Genomic DNA, 19,836 nt, shown 5'->3' with positions numbered 1-19,836 from the left:
TGCCCCAACTTTGTTGAGGCGTGTTGCTGCCATCAATTTCAAAATTACCAATTTTTTTTCTTAAAATAGTACATTTTCTCAGTTTAAATATTTTATATGTTTTCTATTTTCTATTGTGATTAAAATATGTCTTTTTGTGATTTCAAAATTATTGCAATCAGTTTTATGTAGATTTTACCCCGTGCTACCAATGTTTTTTTTCCTCCAAGACATATTATATATAGGGCTTTTTTTTTAAGGGGAACTTGGTGGAACTCAGTTCCACCACCTCTGGCTCAGACCCTTGGGGGGGGGGGCTGCTCACCACAATCACTTGTAAACACAGAATTTCTGTGTTTACAAGTGACAGCTCTGCATTCTGTGTGTAACTTCCATAAACTCTGCACTCTATTTAATGCAATCCTGATATTTAATGCCCCTTTAAGACAATTCTACTGTTTGTGAAATATGACCACACCCACTATTTGATGTGATTTTGGGTGTGTGTGCGGGGGAGGGGTTTTTGGGGGTCATGGTTGAGTTCCAGCACCTATTGTTTGAGAGAAAAGCCGTGTGTGTGTGTGTGTGTGTGTGTGTGTGTGTGTGTATATATATATATATATATATATATATATATATATATATATATATATATATATACACAGTGGGGGTTATTTACGAAAGGCAAATCCACTTTGCACTGAAAGTGCACTTGGAAGTGCAGTTGCTCTAAATCTAAGGGGTAGATCTGAAATGAGAGGAAGCTCTGCTGATTTTATCATCAAATCATGAGCAAGCTAAAATGCCGTTTTTTATTTTCCTTGCATGTCCCCCTTGGATCTAAGCGACTTTACTTACGAGTGCAAAGTATATTTTCCTTTAGCAAATAACCCCCAGTATCTCACAAAAGTGAGTACACTCCTCACATTTTTGTAAATATTTTATTATATCTTTTCATGTGACAACGCTGAATAAATTACACGTTGCTACAATCTAAAGTAGTGAGTGTACAGCTTGTATAACAGTGTACATTTTCTGTCCCCTCAAAATAACTCAACACACAGCCATTAATGTCTAAACTGCTGGCAACAAAAGTGAGTACACCCCTAAGTGAAAATTTCCAAATTGGGCCTAAAGTGTCAATATTTTGTGTGGCCACCATTATTTTCCAGCACTGCCTTAACCCTCTTGGGCATGGCATTCACCAGAGCTTCACAGGTTGCCACTGGAGTCCTTTTTCACTTCTCCACGATGACATCACGGAGCTGGTGTATGTTAGAGACCTTGCGCTCCTTCATCTTCCATTTGAGGATGCCCCACAGTTGCTTAATAGGGTTTAGGTCTGGAGAGATGCTTGGCCAGTCCATCAGCTTTACCCTTCAGCTTTTTTAGCAAGGCAGTCGTCATCTTGGAGGTGTGTTTGGGGTCGTTATGTTGGAATACTGCCCATCGGCCCAGTCTCCAAAGGGAGGGGGCCATTCTCTGCTTCAGTATGTCACAGTACATGTTGGCATTCATGGTTCCCTCAATGAACTGTAGCTCCCAGTGCCGGAAGCACTCATGACACTCCCACCACTATGCTTGACTGTAGGCAAGACACACTTGTCTTTGTACTCCTCATCTGGTTGCCACCACACACGCTTGACACAATCTGAACCAAATACGTTTATCTTGGTCTCATCAGACCACAGAACATGGGTTCAGTAATCCATGTCCATAGTTGCTTGTCTTCAGCAACCTGTTTGTGGGCTTTCTTGTGCATCATCTTTATAAGAGGCTTCCTTCTGGGACGATAGTCATGCAGATCAATTTGATGCAGTGTGTGGCATATGGTCTTAGAACTAACACCTTCTTTATGTAGTCCAACAATTTTTTCTTTCAGATCTTTAGAGAGTTCTTTGATATGAGGTGCCATGAAATTCCAGTGACCAGTATGAGAGAGTGAGAGCGATAACACCAAATTTAACGCACCTGCTCCCCATTCACACCTGAGACATTGTAACACTAATAAGTCACATGACACCAGGGAGGAGAAATGGCTAATTGGGCCCAATTTGGACATTTTCACTTAGGGGTGTACTCACTTTTGCTGCCAGCTGTTTAGACATTAATGGCTGTGTGTTGAGTTATTTTGAGAGAACAGAAAATGTACACTGTTATACAAGCTGTACACTCACTACTTTACATTCTAGCAAAGTGTCATTTCTTCAGTGTTGTCACATGAAAAGATAAAAAATAAAAAAATCAAATATTTACAAAAATGTGAGGGGTGTACTCACTTTTGTGAGACACTGTATATATATATATATATATATATATATATATATATATATATATTTTATATATACACACATACACACACACACACACACACCGGCCACTTTATTAGGTACATCTTGCTAGTACTGGCTTCAGGACTGCCCTAATTCTTCATGGAAAAGATTCAGCAAGGTGTTGGAAACATTCCTCAGAGATTTTGGTCAATATTGACATGATAACATCACGCAGTTGCTGCAGTTTTGTCAGCTGCACATCCATGATGCAAATTTCCTGTTTCACCACATCTCAAAGGTGCTCTATTGGATTGAGATCTGGTGACTGTGCAGGCCATTGGAGTACAGTGAACTCATCATGTTCAAGAAACCAGTTTGAGATGATTTGAGCTTTGTGACATGGTGCATTATCCTGCTGGAAGTAGCCATCAGAAGATGGGTGCACTGTAGTCATACAGCAATGGACATGGTCAGTGGCCAAGATCATACATCGGTTTAACAGGACAGGTTCCACTCAGAACAGGCCTTGCTATGGTCGACCAAAGAAGTTTAGTGCACGTGCTCAGCATCATATCCAGAGGTTGTCTTTGGGAAATAGACGTATGAGTGCTGCCAGCATTGCTGGAGAGGTTGATGGGGTGGGGGGTCAACCTGTCAGTGCTCAGACCATATGCTGCACATTGCATCAAATTGATCTGCATGGCTGTCGTCCCAGAAGGAAGCCTCTTCTAAAGATGATGCACAAGAAAGGCTGCAAACAGTTTGCTGAAGACAAGCAGACTAAGGACATGGATTACTGGAACCATGTCCTGTGGTCTGATGAGACCAAGATAAACTTATTTGGTTCATATGGTGTCAAGCGTGTGTGGTGGCAACCAGGTGAGGAGTACAAAGACAAGTCTGTCCTGCCTACAGTCAAGCATGGTGGTGGGAGTATCATGGTGTGGGGCGGGATGATTGCTGCCGGCACTGGGGAGCTACAGTTTGAGGGACCCATGAATGCCAACAGGTACTGTGACATACTGAAGCAGAACATGATCCCCTCCCTTCGGGAGACTGGGCTGCAGGGCAGTATTCCAACAAGATAACGACCCCCAAACACACCTCTGTGTGATGACCACTGCCTTGCTAAAGAAGCTGAAGTTAAATTTCATGGCCTAACATGTCTCCTGACCTAAATCCCTTTCGAGCATCTGTGGGCATCCTAAAAAGGAAGGTGGAGGAGCGCAAGGTCGTGGATGTCGTCATGGTAGAGTGGGAGAGGACTCCAGTGGCAACCTATGAAGCTCTGGTGAACTCCATGCCCAAGAGGGTAAAGGCAGTGCTGTAAAATAATGGTGACCACACAAAATATGGACACTTTGAGCCCAATTTGGAAATTTTCACTTAGGGATTTACTCACTTTTGTTGCCAGCGGTTTAGACATTAATGGCTCTGTGTTGAGTTATTTTGAGGGGACAGAAAGTTTACACTGTTATACAAGCTGTACACTCTTAACCTTACATTGTAGCAAAGTGTAATTTCAGTTGCTGTAAATGTGAGGGGTAGATCGGAAAATGAGGGGAAGCTCTGCTGATTTTATCATCCAATCATGTGTAAGCTAAAATGCTGTTTTTTATTTTCCTTGCATGCCCCCTTCGGATCTACAGCAACTTTACTTCCAAGTACACTTTCAGGGCAAAGTGGATTTTCCTTTAATAAATAACCCCCATTGGCTTCATCCTCCATACTTGTTTAAGAAGCAGCTTAATTGTTTTAAAGGAAAGGCCTGTGCTTCGATAAAGAAGGGGTCCAAGAAATTAACAAACATGTTTTTCTTTTCCCTGTTGCCTATCCAGGAGACAGGATTGATTGTGATGACAGATGTGGTAAGTCTAAATTACAGACAGAGCGATGGAATGTACACAGATGAGGCAGTTCCAGCTTTCCAGCCACACACAGGAACACTGGTGACATCTTCTCATAACAGAGTATCACCCCGGTAAGTTAATAGAAACTTGTTTTTTTGAGGAACAATTACTACAGCAGTTAATGCCAATCAAATAGCAAGGTCCAAATGTACCAGTTTATCTCTAGTGATTTATATTAAATGTGAAATTGACCAAGGCTATGTATCTTGAGCACTATCTACAATTTTTGTCTGGTGGCACTGGGGATAGATCGAATTAAAACATTTTTACTATGTTAGTGTCTGCGCTTCTCTGTCTTAACCTCCCTTAATTTATTAGAGTCAAACAGAGATGAGCCTGGAACATAGATTTGAGTTTACACAGTGCTAAGCAGCATATTGAAATTTTACATGTTTTAAACATTCGTATACAGTTATGACTGATTTTCTTACAGATTTGAGAGGAGAAAAAGGACTTTCTTTCCTGAAACTCTGGTCTGGCACTGCTTCAATGTCAGGTAAGCTACGGCTAAAAGTTACAAAACAAAGTAATAGTTAGCAGTCATTTCTTTTAATTAAAAGTATTACCTTTCACATTGAATGACAGTCTGTCATATTTTCCATCATTTTTGCATACTTTGAGCAGTTACATAGGTTTTACTTTATTTCATAAATTCATCACACACAATGTTGTTTTATGATGAACACAGTCTTATCTCGCTCCTGATTGTGGATCATTTAGGGATAACTTCAGAATCAATGACAAGTACTGTCATTGTCAGCAACCAGTGCTCATGGAAATTTCTAAATTTTTTTGAAAGTGAGTCATTCAGGGATGGAGCTGATCTTGCTATTCAGAAGTAGGGTGGAACTTGAAAACAGTGCCTGTACTACTTCTTTTTTTCAGGCGAGTGTTGTTTTAGGATCCTCCACACTGTCTGAGGCTGGGTTTATGCCATTTGTTTCTTTTGTGGGTTAATATCTGCCTGTATATAGCCAAATTTCAAGATTTAGGCCCCTTTCACACGATCTGACCAATCGGGTGCGCCTGTACGTTTTTCAGGCGGACCCAATTGGGCCACCCATTGTCCTTTCTGGGGAGGCAGATGGATGGCTTTACGTTCGCCATCCGTCCGGTGGGTTGGATGGGAATGGATGATAATGGACAGGCTTCTTACGATCTCCCCATAGAGGAGAGCGTGATTCTGACAGGTCTGTCTCTGCACAGTGAGCGGAGACGGACCTGCCATCTGCCTGCTCACCGGGGATCAACGGAGTGGAGTCCGTCAAAAGGGATCCACCCCATGTGAAAGAGGCCTAACAAATTACTGTTTACACTATAATGGTATGCTTATTGTCAAAATATAAATTCTTACAAAATAATGAAAACAAGGAAAAACCAAACTTTCACAGAGATTTCATTCTTAGCCGATGAGGCCTCAAAACTTTTGACTTGTACTGGAAATTTAATTTTATTGCAATTTATGCAGTGCAGGAACTAAGTATCGTGAGGCTTCTTACTAATCTGAAATCTGGACAGTACAGAGTGTAGAACCTGTAGTTATATGTAGTAAAAGTATCCCTGCGCTATCAACAAGAACATAAACTATCCCTAAATTTGGGTTGCAGCAGGCCACCTGTAGGGGTATAACCCTACCCCCTAAGTAGTAACTGTATAAAAATCAAACAAATGGTGTTGCGCTACCTCATAAGATCAAAATCTCATATCAAAAATAAAAAAGTTGTGCTACTAAAGATGCAATTTCTGCCTATTAAATAGGTATAATATACCTTAAATTAAACAATTATATATTATACAGTGTATCAAAATAGTTCCAACTATATAAAGTACCTTAAACAAATGCAATCGTGAATAATCGAATAAATGAATATAAAGTGTCCAGTGCTTAAATTAAATAGCAACAATAAATATCAAAGTGTCTTGTGCATACAAAACATCTCTAAAAATAATTCAATCAAAGGACTGTGTAAATTCCAAACGTGGCACACACCGTGCAAAATCAACAAAAAGAAAAAAGCAATCGAGAAAGAAAATAGCTCAATAAATTAGAGTCTATATTGTGAACTTGGGGTGAATAAAGTGACCAGTGATTGATTCAGTGCTTCTCCAAAGGGTTGCCAGAAAACGTGTCTAATCCTTATTCTGAGTGTTTTCACAGCACATCAGGTGAAGTGGCCCCTTACCTTACTGCTGTAAGGTAAACAGCAGAACAGCCCAATAAAAAAATTCAGGGATTGTATCCCCCTTTCCTAGCAGGTAAGTGCTGGCCCCCACGGTTGATATTTTCCACACAGGTCTTATTGCTCAATGTTATTCCATAGTTGTTTCATAGGAAAGAAAGAAGTATGCTCCAATAGTGAAGTATGTATTAAAATTTACTTATATAAATACATTAGACAGGTACTCACACAGCGGAAGATAAAAACAGCTTTCAAGACACAAACAAACGAGCGTTCCACTCGTAATACGAACGTCACTTCTGGTATCCAAATTCCGACGCGTATCATCACCGATCACGTGACTTCCTCAGGGAATGAGGAAGTCATGTGATCGGTGACGATACGCGTCGGAATTTGGATACCGGAAGTGACGTTCGTATTACGAGTGGAACGCTCGTTTGTGTCTTGAAAGCTGTTTTTTTCTTCCGCTGTGTGAGTACCTGTCTAATGTATTTATATAAATAAATTTTAATACATACTTCACTATTGGAGCATACTTCTCTCTTTCCTATGAAACAACTATGGAATAACATTGAGCAATAAGACCTGTGTGGAAAATATCAACCGTGGGGGCCAGCACTTACCTGCTAGGAAAGGGGGATACAATCCCTGAATTTTTTTATTGGGCTGTTCTGCTGTTTACCTTACAGCAGTAAGGTAAGGGGCCACTTCACCTGATGTGATGTGAAAACACTCAGAATAAGGATTAGACACGTTTTCTGGCAACCCTTTGGAGAAGCACTGAATCAATCACTGGTCACTTTATTCACCCCAAGTTCACAATATAGACTCTAATTTTTTGAGCTTTTTTCTTTTTGTTAATTTTGCACGGTGTGTGCCACGTTTGGAATTTACACAGTCCTTTGATTGAATTATTTTTAGAGATGTTTTGTATGCACAAGACACTTTGATATTTATTGTTGCTATTTAATTTAAGCACTGGACACTTTACATTCAACCTGTAGTTATACTGTATACAGTTATCCCTCCATCTTCTAACCAACTTTAAGTTTCTGACTTTGTGCAACAGGTGCCCACCATCTGAACAAATGGTCAAAGGGACAAGAAAGGGCAAGAAATTATACTGTCATGGTCAGGTGTCACCAAGTATTATATGCAGACATGTAGTTTAGTTAGTGTAGTTCCTTGGGCACTGTCATATTTATTATATGTAAATAGGAGGTAGCGATGTTGGAGCTTTCATATAATCTCTTCCCAGAGAATAGGAAAGTAGTGGTAAGGTTAGGGAATGCAACTTGGTGGTGGTAAAACGTGGTGGATTGAATGTAACTGCTAATTAGTTCACTATAAAGGTCAGACTAAATATCACAATAGGAACTATTTTGATTTATATAAATGCATTCACTTTTTCTGTCTTCCCAGTGACACTTCTGGTGAGACTGAACTGCATATAGAGGTCCCAGACTCTATAACTACATGGGTAACAGAGGTCATTGCTATGTCTGAAGAAACAGGTCTTGGAGTTGCCAGATCAGCATACCTGAAAACGTTCAAATCTTTCTTCATTGATTTCACACTGCCATACCATGTGATACGAGGGGAGCAAGTCAAAATACCGCTCACAGTTTACAATTATCTTCCCATTACTGTTGAGGTAAGAAGTGATACTTAAAGTGGTTGTAACCCTTAAAAAAAAAAAGAGATCCTGTTCCCTTATAGCAGATTAAACAGCACAGTGCTTGTGGTGTCTAATCTGCCCCTCTCTAAGCTGTAAAAAAAAAACCCGGCTGATCCTGCCTGTTCCTGTGTCCCACTTCTGAGCCCTGATTACCCTGGTCAGTTTATGTGCCTCCGTCATGAGCTGCTCTCCTCCCTGCCTGTCAGCTCCTGTGTGTGTGTGTGTGTGTGTGTGTGACATCTCCGCCTCCCCCTCCTGCCACAATGAGTAGCAAAGTAAACTGTAAAAATATTTCACTGCCAGCCCCTCTGTTTAATGCAGCTATAACACACAGTGTGTTTGTTGAAAACGAAGCCTGTACATACCTTTTTTCATATCTCTTCAGGCTGGTCACATAACTCCCAGCTGCTATCCTACTCCACCTACAAGCTACAGTTGGAGGGACTATAACCAGCCCAGGGGTCACATGACCTCCCTGGCTGATGTCAGAGGGAGATCTCGGTCCCTCCCACTGTAGATGGAGTAGGAGAGTGGCTGGGAGTAGTAACCGGCCTGAAGGTATTCACAGGCTTCATTTTCTTTTTTTTTTCAATACTTTATTTCAAGACACCACATGGTAAGTGCAGAGACCACAACTCTGGTAAAATTATAATGCGCGAGGAAAAAAAACAACACGAGAGACCAGTCAATCCGCCAGTGTGATTAACTTATAAAAGGATTTAAATCAGCAGCTCCTTGTACCCCTCAGAGTAAACAAATTTGTGGCAGTAGAACAATTTTTTAAGAAATTTCTCACCCAAGTGGCAATAGATGGCGGCTGTGACCATTTCCAAAAAAGCTGGATACAGTTCTTCGATGCTGTAAGCAGGACAGGTAGAATGGATCCACTGTAGACCTTACTCTGGTGGTGCAGAAGGAAAAATGTATGGTCCTCTCTACCTGTTTATGCTTGAGGTTCAGTTTTTTTTTTTTTTTTTATCAAAAAGGTGTTTATTGAAGTTACAGGTATACAACAATTTCCAGTGCACAGTTACATCCGCTTGATACACAATTGTTAATGTACAGACAGGCAATACATCAGCCCAGGACTCCCTCCCTCCGCCCCATGATCGCACAAAGTTCCCCAGCAGGTATATCATTTCCGGACTAAGCATCCCTTGTCCGCCCTTTGCCACACATCTTACAGTAATCTGGACAATATTAATTCGTTTGGGCTTAGCCCAGGTGTATCAAGCCAACATGACCACAGGCGCTCTAACCTTCCCGGGCATCCCCTGTGCTGATAGATGTATTTCTCCATAATAAGGGTCCTGCCCATATGGGTTATCCAGGTCGCCACTGCTGGGGGTTCCGCAGATTTCCAGCCCAGCAAAATAAGTTTCCTAGCCTGGAATAGCGCCCTGGATACCGCCACCCTGATTGGTTCCAAAGACACCACATCCTCCAGTACCCCTAGAATACAACATATGGGATCCAAAGGTATCTGCGTGTGAAACACCATATTGACAGTGTCCACTACCTCCTTCCAATATCTGTGGAGCTTCAGGCAGCGCCACACAAGGTGAATAAGATCCCCCTCGTGTTGCCTGCACCTACCGCACAAGGGATCAGCCGTCCCACCCATCCTACACAGCCTAACCGGTGTGTAATGCGCTCTCAGTGTGATATAAAGTTGTGAGACTTTTTGCGCCACATTCAGTGAACAGTAGGTGATGGCCTGCATGGCCTCCTCCCACTGCTCACCCGTGAGTGTACCTACATCCTTTTCCCAAAGCGGCAGTGCTTTGCACGGGTGGTCACGGAGGTGCCGCGCCAGCATCATCTGATAGCATTGTAAGATTATACCCTTCGTGCCTTCCGCAGAGTGCAACGCATGGTACAACGGGGTGGGCAACAATACCCATTCTCCCGAGTCCCCCTGCGCGGCCACCGCGTGCCTTAGCTGCAAGTAGGGAAAGATCATAGCCTCCGTAAGGTTAAATTTACGCTGCATGGCTGCAAAGGAGAGAAGCTTTCCATCCTGAAATATATGGGACAGCATTTTTACGTTATGGGCACTCCATCGAGGGTCAGGCTGTATTTTAGCGATCTCTACATATGTATGATTACCCCATATCAGACTATATTCCGTGAATCCCTGCACCCCCTGCAGCTGTCTACTCTTGTTCCATACTTTTTGTATCATGGACAGCGTAGGGGTTAGTTTGTTGGAGCTCCTAAACATCTGGGCCTCCAGTCCCATAGGGATGGTCTCTGCCCCTGACGCATGAAGCAGCAGCCTGGCTGATGAGCCCGCCGGTTCATGCGACATGGAGCCCACCAAATGTTGCAACTGGGCCGCAACATAGTACAGCCAAGCGTTGGGTACTGCCAACCCTCCGCTGTCCTTGGAGCACTGCAGCTGTTCCAACTTGATCCTAGGGGACAACAACAACTTCCGAAATAGCGTATTCACTACTCTGAAATTTTTTTAATGTATTACAACCGGTGAGTTGTGGAGGAAATAGAGCAATTGGGGCATTAAAATCATTTTTATAAGATTGGCCTTCCCGGCCAGGGACATTCTAAGGGTGTTCCATGTATTTATCCTGTCCCGGAATTTCGACAGCAATGGGCATATATTCACTGAGCAGTAGTCCCCTACTTTGGACGTTATTTGTACCCCCAAGTATTTAAAACTAGTCACTACTGGCACTGGGCAGGACTCTGGGACCGCCACCTCTCCTCCATCCAATATCAACATGGCCGACTTAGACCAGTTAATGGTCAAACCGGAGAACCCTCCAAACTTTTCTATTATGGTCATCACCTGCGGCAGGGACTGGCTGGGGTCGGCCAGGAAAAGCAGCATATCATCCGCATAGAGCATGATCTTTTCGTGAACAGCCCCATACTGAAATCCCTGTATTCCTACGCTGTCTCTTATAAGGGCGGCAAGAGGTTCTAGCGCGATCGCGAAAAGCAAGGGGGACAGCAGGCACCCTTGCCGCGTCCCCCTGGCCAAGGCAAAATCGGCAGACATCTTGTCCGTCATCCTAATATTGGCCTTCGGGAGGCGTACAGTAGTTTAACCCAGGCAATAAAGCGCTGTCCGAAGCCAAACTTACCTAACACTGCCCACAGGTACCTCCAGCCTATACTGTCAAACGCCTTGTTAGGGTCAAGGGACAGAAGGGCCCTACTCTCCCCATTATCTGCCTGCAGCTGCATGTTTAGAAATAATCTCCTAAGGTTGGTTGCCGTGGACTTATGTGGCATAAAGCCAGCCTGATCTTGGTGAATAATAGTGGACACTATCCCGTTTACCCGGAGTGCCAGGACCTTGGCCAGGATCTTTACATCGCTTTGCAGCAAAGAGATGGGTCTATATGACCCCGGATCCACTGGATCCTTCCCTGGTTTAAGCAATAAAACAATATTAGCCTTTGACATAGATTTGGGGAGGGCACCAACCTCCAAGCATGCATTAAACACCTTCAACAGTTCAGGCAAAATATCCTCCCTGTACTGTACATATACCTCCATGGGAATACCATCTGCCCCAGGCGCTTTGCAGGTGGGGAAAGAGCCGGCGGCTGCCATCAATTCCTCTAGAGTGATTGGGGCGTCAAGATGACGCACGGCCTCTTCCGAGAGCCCGGGTAAATTTATTGTGGCCAAGTATGATTGTAGATCGTCATCCGAGTAGGTTTCCCTCGACCTGTAAAGATCCTGGTAGAAGTCAGCCAGCTCGGATATAATGATCTCCTGAGAATTGACCACCTTGCCGTTTTTGGCTCGAATGGCCCCTATGGCTGGGGACATCTGTTGCGCTTTCGCAATTCTGGCGAGTAGGCGCCCCGTCTCTTCCCCCTCCTCATAAAACGCCAGTTTCGTAAAGAATCGTTTACGCTCTGCAGTGGAGGATCTCAGGCGGTCAAGGGAGTCTTGTGCCGCCATCCATGCCTCCCTTGCCGAGTCAGTAGGCCCCGTGACATACTCTATTTCCAACCTTTTCACCAAGTCTCCCGCCTGCTCTAGCAGTGCCGTGGAGTTCTGCTTCACTAGGTGTATCTCATGGACAAACACCCCCCGCAAAAATGCCTTAAAAGTTTCCCACGTCAAAAGGTCATTGGGGTGGTGGCGGTGTGTCTGGAAGAAACCCCGGATTTGGGATGCTATCCTATCCGGCGAGGGGAACAGCTTGAGCCAGAAGGCATTCAGCTTCCACGGGGCCCTGGGGAGCATACTGGGGGGCTGAGTAGTTAGCCACAGAGCCAAGGGGGAGTGGTCCGACACTCCCCGAGGGAAGTATTCCACCCTTGAGGTGAACCCCACCATGTTGGGAGTACCCACACAGAGATCTATACGGGACAGGGATCCATGGGTTTTGGAAAAACATGAGAACTGTCTACAGTCTGGGTTTCGGATTCGCCATATGTCAGCCCACCCCACTTCCATCAGTAATCTACTAAGGGCAGTACCCCGGTTGCCCCCAGGAGGCGCCGTCGGGGGGGGGGTCTGTCCTTTTTGGGATCTAGGTAGCAGTTAAAGTCCCCCAAAATTAAAACCGGGACCTCCTGTTTATTGGCCAGATAGGAGATCAGCAGCTGAAGCACCTCCCGTGAAAACGGGGGGGGGGGGGGGGGGGTGTGTATACAAAAGAAAGAATTAAAGTAAAAGCATATATTTTACAATACAGAAAAACAAATCTGCCAGACACATCAATAAGTGAATCCAGTTCCTGGTATGCCAGTGCCCGATGTATCAGAACACTCACCCCACGAGAAAACGAGGTGTGAGTGGAGTGATAGGCCTTCCCAACCCAGGCATAGTGGAGAAACGTCACCGTGTCCCCCTGTAAATGCGTCTCTTGAAGGCCTACAATGGCCGGGTGGAATTTTCGTAAACCTGCAGAAATCATGGTCCTTTTCAGAGGATCATTTACCCCCCGGACATTCCAAGTCACTATGGGTGTAGCGGACATAAACCAGTTGTGTAGAATCTACTGTACCTACTGGGGGTTCCCGAGCCTCCAAACATCTCTCCCACCGGAGCCAGACTTGCACCTCTCGAACAGACAGGAGGCACTGGTACAAAGAGCATCAAACCCATGGTAGCAAAAAAAATGCAGCCCATAACGGCAAAAAGAGTGTATCCTGTGCACTGGATATGTAATGCTGAGCGGTAAAAAAACCTCGTAATTCCGCTGCCGAGCCGTACCGACTAAGCAGCAACAATAGACGTACTGATCAACTTGTAATCTTGCTCCTGCCAACCGGGCTGGATGAACATTCACCCTGACAACAAAGGGGTGAGCCAAGTGCGCCTCCAGCTTGGCAGCCGGGCACACGTGGGCTCCATTGCAGCTGTGGTTGTCACCGTGGTTGTAGGGAGCAGATGTAAAACCACATTCCAACCGAACATAAAACTCGTCACCGTCGAAGGCAAACCGTGGACGGAGATAAGTTCGCTGATAACGACCATCATGTAATGTCCCCTTGGTAACTGTGTAAAACATTCCAGGTAGATACGTGCCGACTCTTCCCGAACCCTCCATAGAAAGACATCATGGAATCAATCCTCCGCTCTGTGACGGATGACGTTCTCATTGTGGTCAAGCCAGCGGGCAGCATCTTGTGCATTTTCAAAGAAATGGTTCTGATCCATGGCGGTGATACGAAGCTTCACCGGGAATAGCATAGCGTATTTCAGTTGCAGCCTCTGCAGGCGCTTTTTAACGTTGGCGAACTTAGAGCGTCTGCGTTGCACTTCAGCAGAGAAGTCCGGATTGAAGGATATTCTGCTGCCTTGAAATTGCACTGAATCCCTCTCTCTGGCCAACCGCAACACAACTTCCCGGTCCCTGTAGTTCAGGAGTCTGACCAGCATCGCTCTTGGGGGGGCCACCCGGCGGAAGGGGCCGCGGCGGGACTCTGTGCGCCCGCTCCACTGCATAGAAAGGGGAAAAAGATTCCTTGCCAAAAACTTCCTGCAGCCAGTTTTCCATAAACTCAGTGGGGTCCCTACCTTCCACCTTCTCCGGCAACCCCACTACCCGGACATTGTTGCGTCTTAGGCGATTCTCAATGTCGTCTGTTCTGTCAAATGCTAAGTGCGCTTGCTGCGTTGCGATTCGCACATCGCGGTTCAAGTGAGGTAGTTGGTCTTCCATATCACTCACCCTCCCCTCCACTGCCGTGGTTCTCTCCCTGATTTTTTGTATATCCTGGTGCAGCAATGACACAGTCTCCTTCAGCCCCCCAAATTTCTCCTTAAGGTCATCCACAGATGCTGTGCATCTCTGTACTGCATGCAAAATCTCACTTAGTGTGGGCTGGGGTGCATCATCTGTCTGCTCCTCAAGTATACCAGGCATAGGGTCAGGAATAGAATCCATAGGGGCACCATTGTCATCCCCATCAGCATGGAGCGGGGAGGCCTGTTCTGCAATGGACGCTGAACACAGCGATGCTTCTGGGGACATGTCCTGTGTTCCTGTAAGCTTCTGGGCGTAATATAACATGTCCCTAGGCAGGTCTTTAGCCTGTGGGGGTTTAGATGACTTACCCCCCTGTGAAGCTTTCTTGTCCTGGCCGCGCGGCGTGCTGTGTGGCTGTGACTGCCAGGCGCCATCTTGGCTGTGTGCAGAGGCCGCAGCTGCGGTTTCTCCTCGGTTTTTGCGGGTCATCCCGTCCGTTCTGCGAGCAGCAGTGTGGTCCCTGAGGGTCCAAACGTTAATGTGCGGCAGATCCACCCTGATTTTGGCGGTATTGTCGGCGGGGAGAGGATCAATAGAGGATCACCAGCGGGAGCTCCGTAAAACACCGCTGCTCACATGCCCAGTCAGGCCACGCCCCCGAGGTTCAGCTTTAAATCCCGTTCCCATTTGGCAATATGAGGAGATCTGAAGTCCGGCGGTGTGGAAATGAGCAAACGGTAAGTCTGAGACACCACATGGCGCAAAGGAGATTGCTCCTGGCAAAGGAGCTCAAACGATATAAGAGGCCTCTTAAAAGCATCTGGGAAGGGTGTCTATAAAATGAGCCAATTGCAATTTTTGCTAAAAAGATAAACCGACCATCTAAGATTTGCTGTCTAGAGACCCAACGTCCATTGGCAATGAAGTGTCGAGCCTGAAACATCTCATCAGACCTCAGATCATGAAATCTTGGCACCAGGGCAATGACTTCAACGGAATTTCAGAAAAGAGCTTTTCCACCTGAACCCATTGTTTCAAAGGTCCATCATGACAGCTCCAGTCCAACACTCTGGGCAGAGGCTTGTATCTGGAAGAACCATGCCCCCAGAGCAATTTTGGTAGACGGAGAGTCGACTGTGCAAGTCGTGGAGGCTTCTGAGCCCATAAGGAAAATAACCAGGGCTCGATTAACTGCACTCAAAAAGGGACCCAGGATATGGATTGGAAGGGCCTGGAAGTAATAAAGCAAGCAAGGCATTATGTTCATCTTGACAATATTACACAACCAAACCTAGAAAACAAGCCACTCTGCCAAGACGCTAGGACTTTTTTAATATCAATCAAGAGAGGGGGAAAATTAATTTGAAAAATGTCTTATACCTTACTCACCTGGGTGTAATTTATCAGAGTGGTAACAATATTACACCATATTAGTTTTTTTATTTTTCCGGGCTATCTGGCATTCCAGAGATAAGGATCAAAGGAGAGGATTTATCACACTCCACATGAGTGCCATTATCAAAGCATGTTTGCTGCACTTAATTGTGTAGTCACAAATTCTGGTAAGCCTTCAATCCTGTATACAGAATATAAGCAACTAGGGAATCCTGCCTCTAATCACATAAAGTGATACTCACCGCCTAAATTGCGAGGGGTGTAATCAACAAAATAGTGACTAAGAACTAGTTAAACAAAAAAAATATGATACTAACACACACCTTAAAGAGTTAAACTACATATATTAGCTATAAACAGCAAGAGTACAAAAAGGCATAACCAACAGTATCCCATAATCCCTTATAAAAACCAAGCAAAAGAATCCCTATAAGAGGGAATCATTCAATGATTAACCAATTCCCCAAAAACGATAAACCTATTGAATGAATAGTACAGAACATTCCCCCTCTCCAAAGAGAGGGGTATGCTAATACAGTGGATGACTCCCTTTCCCCAATATATGGCACCCCCTATCTGCACCTATAAATACCCCTAGCCACTTAGGGCAAGAACTGACCTGGACAATTCCTGAAGGCAACAGTGTGATTCCGTACCACGGAGATAGTTCACAAAATCACACTGTTGCCTTCAGAAATTGTCCAGGCCAGGTCTTGCCCTAGGTGGCTAGGGGTATTTATTGGTGTAGATAGGGGGTGCCATATATTGGGGGAGGGAGGGAGTCATCCACTGTATTAGCATACCCCTCTCTATGGAGAGGAGGAATGTTCTGTACTATTCAGCTATAAGAAAATAGCGGAGGCCCGGTAGAAGAACTGAAGAGCGGGACAAGACCCTGAAGTCGGAAGAAGACCCCCGGACGGCAGCAGCGACGATGACGAAGAAGAAAGCTGGGCTCCTCCGCTAGTAAAAGAGCTAATGGAAGATAGCGGAGGAGTCCGGCGAGAAGACCCCCAAGACGGAAGAAGAGAAGACCACCGGAGCTGTCTAATAAATTATTTTAAAAACTTGTGTTTCTTTTTTATTTACACTTTTTTTCACCAGCTGAATCGTACCCCATACTCATTCACATAGGGTGGGGGGGCCGGTATCTGGGGCCCCTTATTAAAGGAGGCTCCCGGATTGCGATAAGCCCCCCGCCCGCAGACCCCGACAACCAACGGCCAGGGTTGTCGGGAAGAGGTCCTTGTCCTCATCAACATGGGGACAAGGTGCTTTGAGGTGGGGGGCCGCAGGGCCCCCCTTCCCCAAAACACCCCCTGATGGTGGGCTGATGGTGGAATATGGCCCGGAAATGACGCTCATGTAGTCTACTGCCAGAATCTAAGCGAATGCTTTCTGGGGGGGATACTTATTGGTAGATAAGGGAAGTGACAATGTCTTCAATAAACTTTATGAAGGTGGGGGGTGTTTCTATTGATTTCTGGTAGATGATGAAAGAATTTAAAAGGGCCAAATGAAAAAAGTAAATTGTAACTTTTTTGTACCAGAAAAGGGATTTTCTTGTTGAAATATAGGCTGCAACATCTGGTCGTTTAAATCCACCCCCCCCCCCCCCCATGAATTTATTATACTCGCTGATACAGGAAGGCTTGCGAACGGGACTGCGTCCTCTGTGAAGTTCCACCGAGGTGTCATCGTGGATAGTGGACATCATGTACATGTCTTTCCTATCCCTCCACTTCACAGCCAACACTTCCTTATTCCTCAAGCTTGCCGATTCCCCCCTTTGAATGGTTGTGGCGACAAGACACTGTGGGAAGCCCTTTCGGTTTTTCCTTCTTGTACCACAGGCCAAAGTTTTTTTTAGGTACAGGTGGCATAGAAGGGGCAAACTAGTGTAATAGTTGTCCATGTATATATGATACCCTTTTTGGAGGAATGGGAATGCCAACTCCCAAACTATCTTTCCACTTATTCTCATGTACGATAGACACTCAGGGGGCTGGAGCTGGGAATCTTTGCCTTCGTAAACGCCGAACGAGTGCACATAACCGGTGGCGCTTTCACAAAGCTTGTTGAGCTTCAAGCCGTACCTCGCTCTCTTACTGGGATATATTGCTTGATTCCCAGCTGGCCTGTGATATGCACCAGGGATTCATCCACACATATGTTTTTGTCAGGGACATCAAGTTCGGAAAACTTCTTGGAAAAAAAAAATCAATTAGGGAGCGAATTTTATATAGTTTATCAAAGTTTGGGAGATTTTGGGGGGGGGGGGGGGGCACTGAGTTGTCACTGAAATGCAGGGAGCGCATAATACAGTGCCTTGCGAAAGTATTCGGCCCCCTTGAACTTTTCAACCTTTTGCCACATTTCAGGCTTCAAACATAAAGATATAAAATTTAAATTTTTTGTGAAGAATCACCAACAAGTGGGACACAATTGTGAAGTGGAACAAAATCTAGTGGATATTTTAAACTTTTTTAGAAAATAAAAAACTGAAAAGTGGTACGTGCAAAATTATTCAGCCCCTTTACTTTCAGTGCAGCAAACTCACTCCAGAAGTTCAGCGAGGATCTCTGAATGATCCAATGTTGTCCTAAATGACTGATGGTGATAAATAGAATCCACCTGTGTGTAATCAAGTCTCTGTATAAATGCACCTGCTCTGTGATAGTCTCAGGGTTCTGTTGAAAGCACAGAGAGCATCATGAAGACCAAGGAACACACCAGGCAGGTCCGTAATACTGTTGTGGAGAAGTTTAAAGCCGGATTTGGATACAAAAAGATTTCCCAAGCTTTAAACATCCCAAGGAGCACTGTGCAAGCGATCATTTTGAAATGGAAGGAGTATCAGACCACTGCAAATCTACCAAGACCTGGCCGTCCCTCTAAACTTTCAGCTCAGACAAGGAGAAGACTGATCAGAGATGCAGCCATCACTCTGGATGAACTGCCGAGAACTACAGCTGAGGTGGGAGAGTCTGTCCATAGTCTGTCCACACTGCACAAATCTGGCCTTTATGGAAGAGTGGCAAGAAGAAAGCCATTTCTCAAAGATATCCATAAAAAGTCTTGCCTAAAGTTAGCCACAAGCCACCTGGGAGACACACCAAACATGTGGAAGAAGGTGCTCTGGTCAGATGAAACCAAAATCGAACTTTTTGCCCACAATGCAAAACGATATGTTTGGCGTAAAAGCAACACAGCTCATCACCCTCAACACACCATCCCCACTGTCAAACATGGTGGTGGCAGCATCATGGTTTGGGGCTGCTTTTCTTCAGCAGGGACAGGGAAGATGGTTAAAATTGAGGGGAAGATGGATGCAGCCAAATACAGGACCATTCTGGATGAAAACCTGTTGGAGTCTGCAAAACACCTGAAACTGGGACGGAGATTTATCTTCCAACAAGACAATGATCCCAAACATACAGCAAAATCTACAAAGAAATGGTTCACAAATAAATGTATCCAGGTGTTAGAATGGCCAAGTCAAAATCCAGACCTGAATCCAATCGAGAATCTGTGGAAAGAGCTGAAAACTGCTGTTCACAAACGCTCTCCATCCAACCTCACTGAGCTCGAGCTGTTTTGCAAGGAAGAATGGGCAAGAATTTCAGTCTCTCGATGTGCAAAACTGATGGAGACATACCCCAAGCGACTTGCAGCTGTAATCGCAGCAAAAGGTGGCTCTACAAAGTATTAACGCAAGGAGGTCGAATAATTTTGCACGCCCCACTTTTCAGTTTTTTATTTGCTAAAAAAGTTTAAAATATCCAATAGATTTCGTTCAACTTCACAATTGTGTCCCACTTGTTGGTGATTCTTCACAAAAAATTAAAATTTTATATCTTTATGTTTGAAGCCTGAAATGTGGCAAAAGGTTGAAAAGTTCAAGGGGGCCGAATACTTTCGCAAGGCACTGTAAGTTCATATCGGGACCTGGACATGGCTGATGAAAAAACTGGCATATGATGGATGGGTTTGGTCGGCCAATACTTATGCATTTCATTTTTTTTGTAAGCCCCATGTTGAGCGTTAGACCTAAAAACAATTTAAGCTCCACCACTGTTAGGGGTCGCCATTCAAAAGGGCAGGCATAGCTGGAGCTGGGGTTGGTTGCAATAAATTGTTGTGCAAAAAGGTTGGTTTGGTCCATGATGCAATGAAGCAATTCGTCGGGGAAAAATAAATGTAAAAAATCCATTTGGGAAAAACCTGCAGTGTTGACCTT

The 19,836-nt window shown here is 44.8% G+C and overlaps 1 protein-coding gene across 3 annotated transcripts in view; it reads left to right on the top strand.

Moving 5' to 3' along the window:
• The window catches only part of CPAMD8 (C3 and PZP like alpha-2-macroglobulin domain containing 8), a 356,744-nt gene that overhangs the window by 158,407 nt on the left and 178,501 nt on the right, over window positions 1-19,836 (top strand). For all 3 annotated transcript variants that reach the window (XM_077475516.1, XM_077475515.1, XM_077475514.1), the window contains exons 18-20: window positions 4,091-4,233; window positions 4,596-4,658; window positions 7,765-7,996. In XM_077475516.1, coding sequence (XP_077331642.1) covers window positions 4,091-4,233; window positions 4,596-4,658; window positions 7,765-7,996 — 438 coding nt within the window. The remainder of the gene's footprint in view (window positions 1-4,090; window positions 4,234-4,595; window positions 4,659-7,764; window positions 7,997-19,836) is intronic.

The sequence above is a fragment of the Lithobates pipiens genome, unplaced genomic scaffold, assembly GCF_037356315.1.
Source record: "Lithobates pipiens isolate NorthernLeopardFrog02 unplaced genomic scaffold, aLitPip1_a1.2 Scaffold_13, whole genome shotgun sequence".
NCBI lineage: Eukaryota > Metazoa > Chordata > Amphibia > Anura > Ranidae > Lithobates > Lithobates pipiens.
Note: the sequence above shows the minus strand (reverse complement) of the source record. Positions and strands in the feature narration are given on the sequence as shown.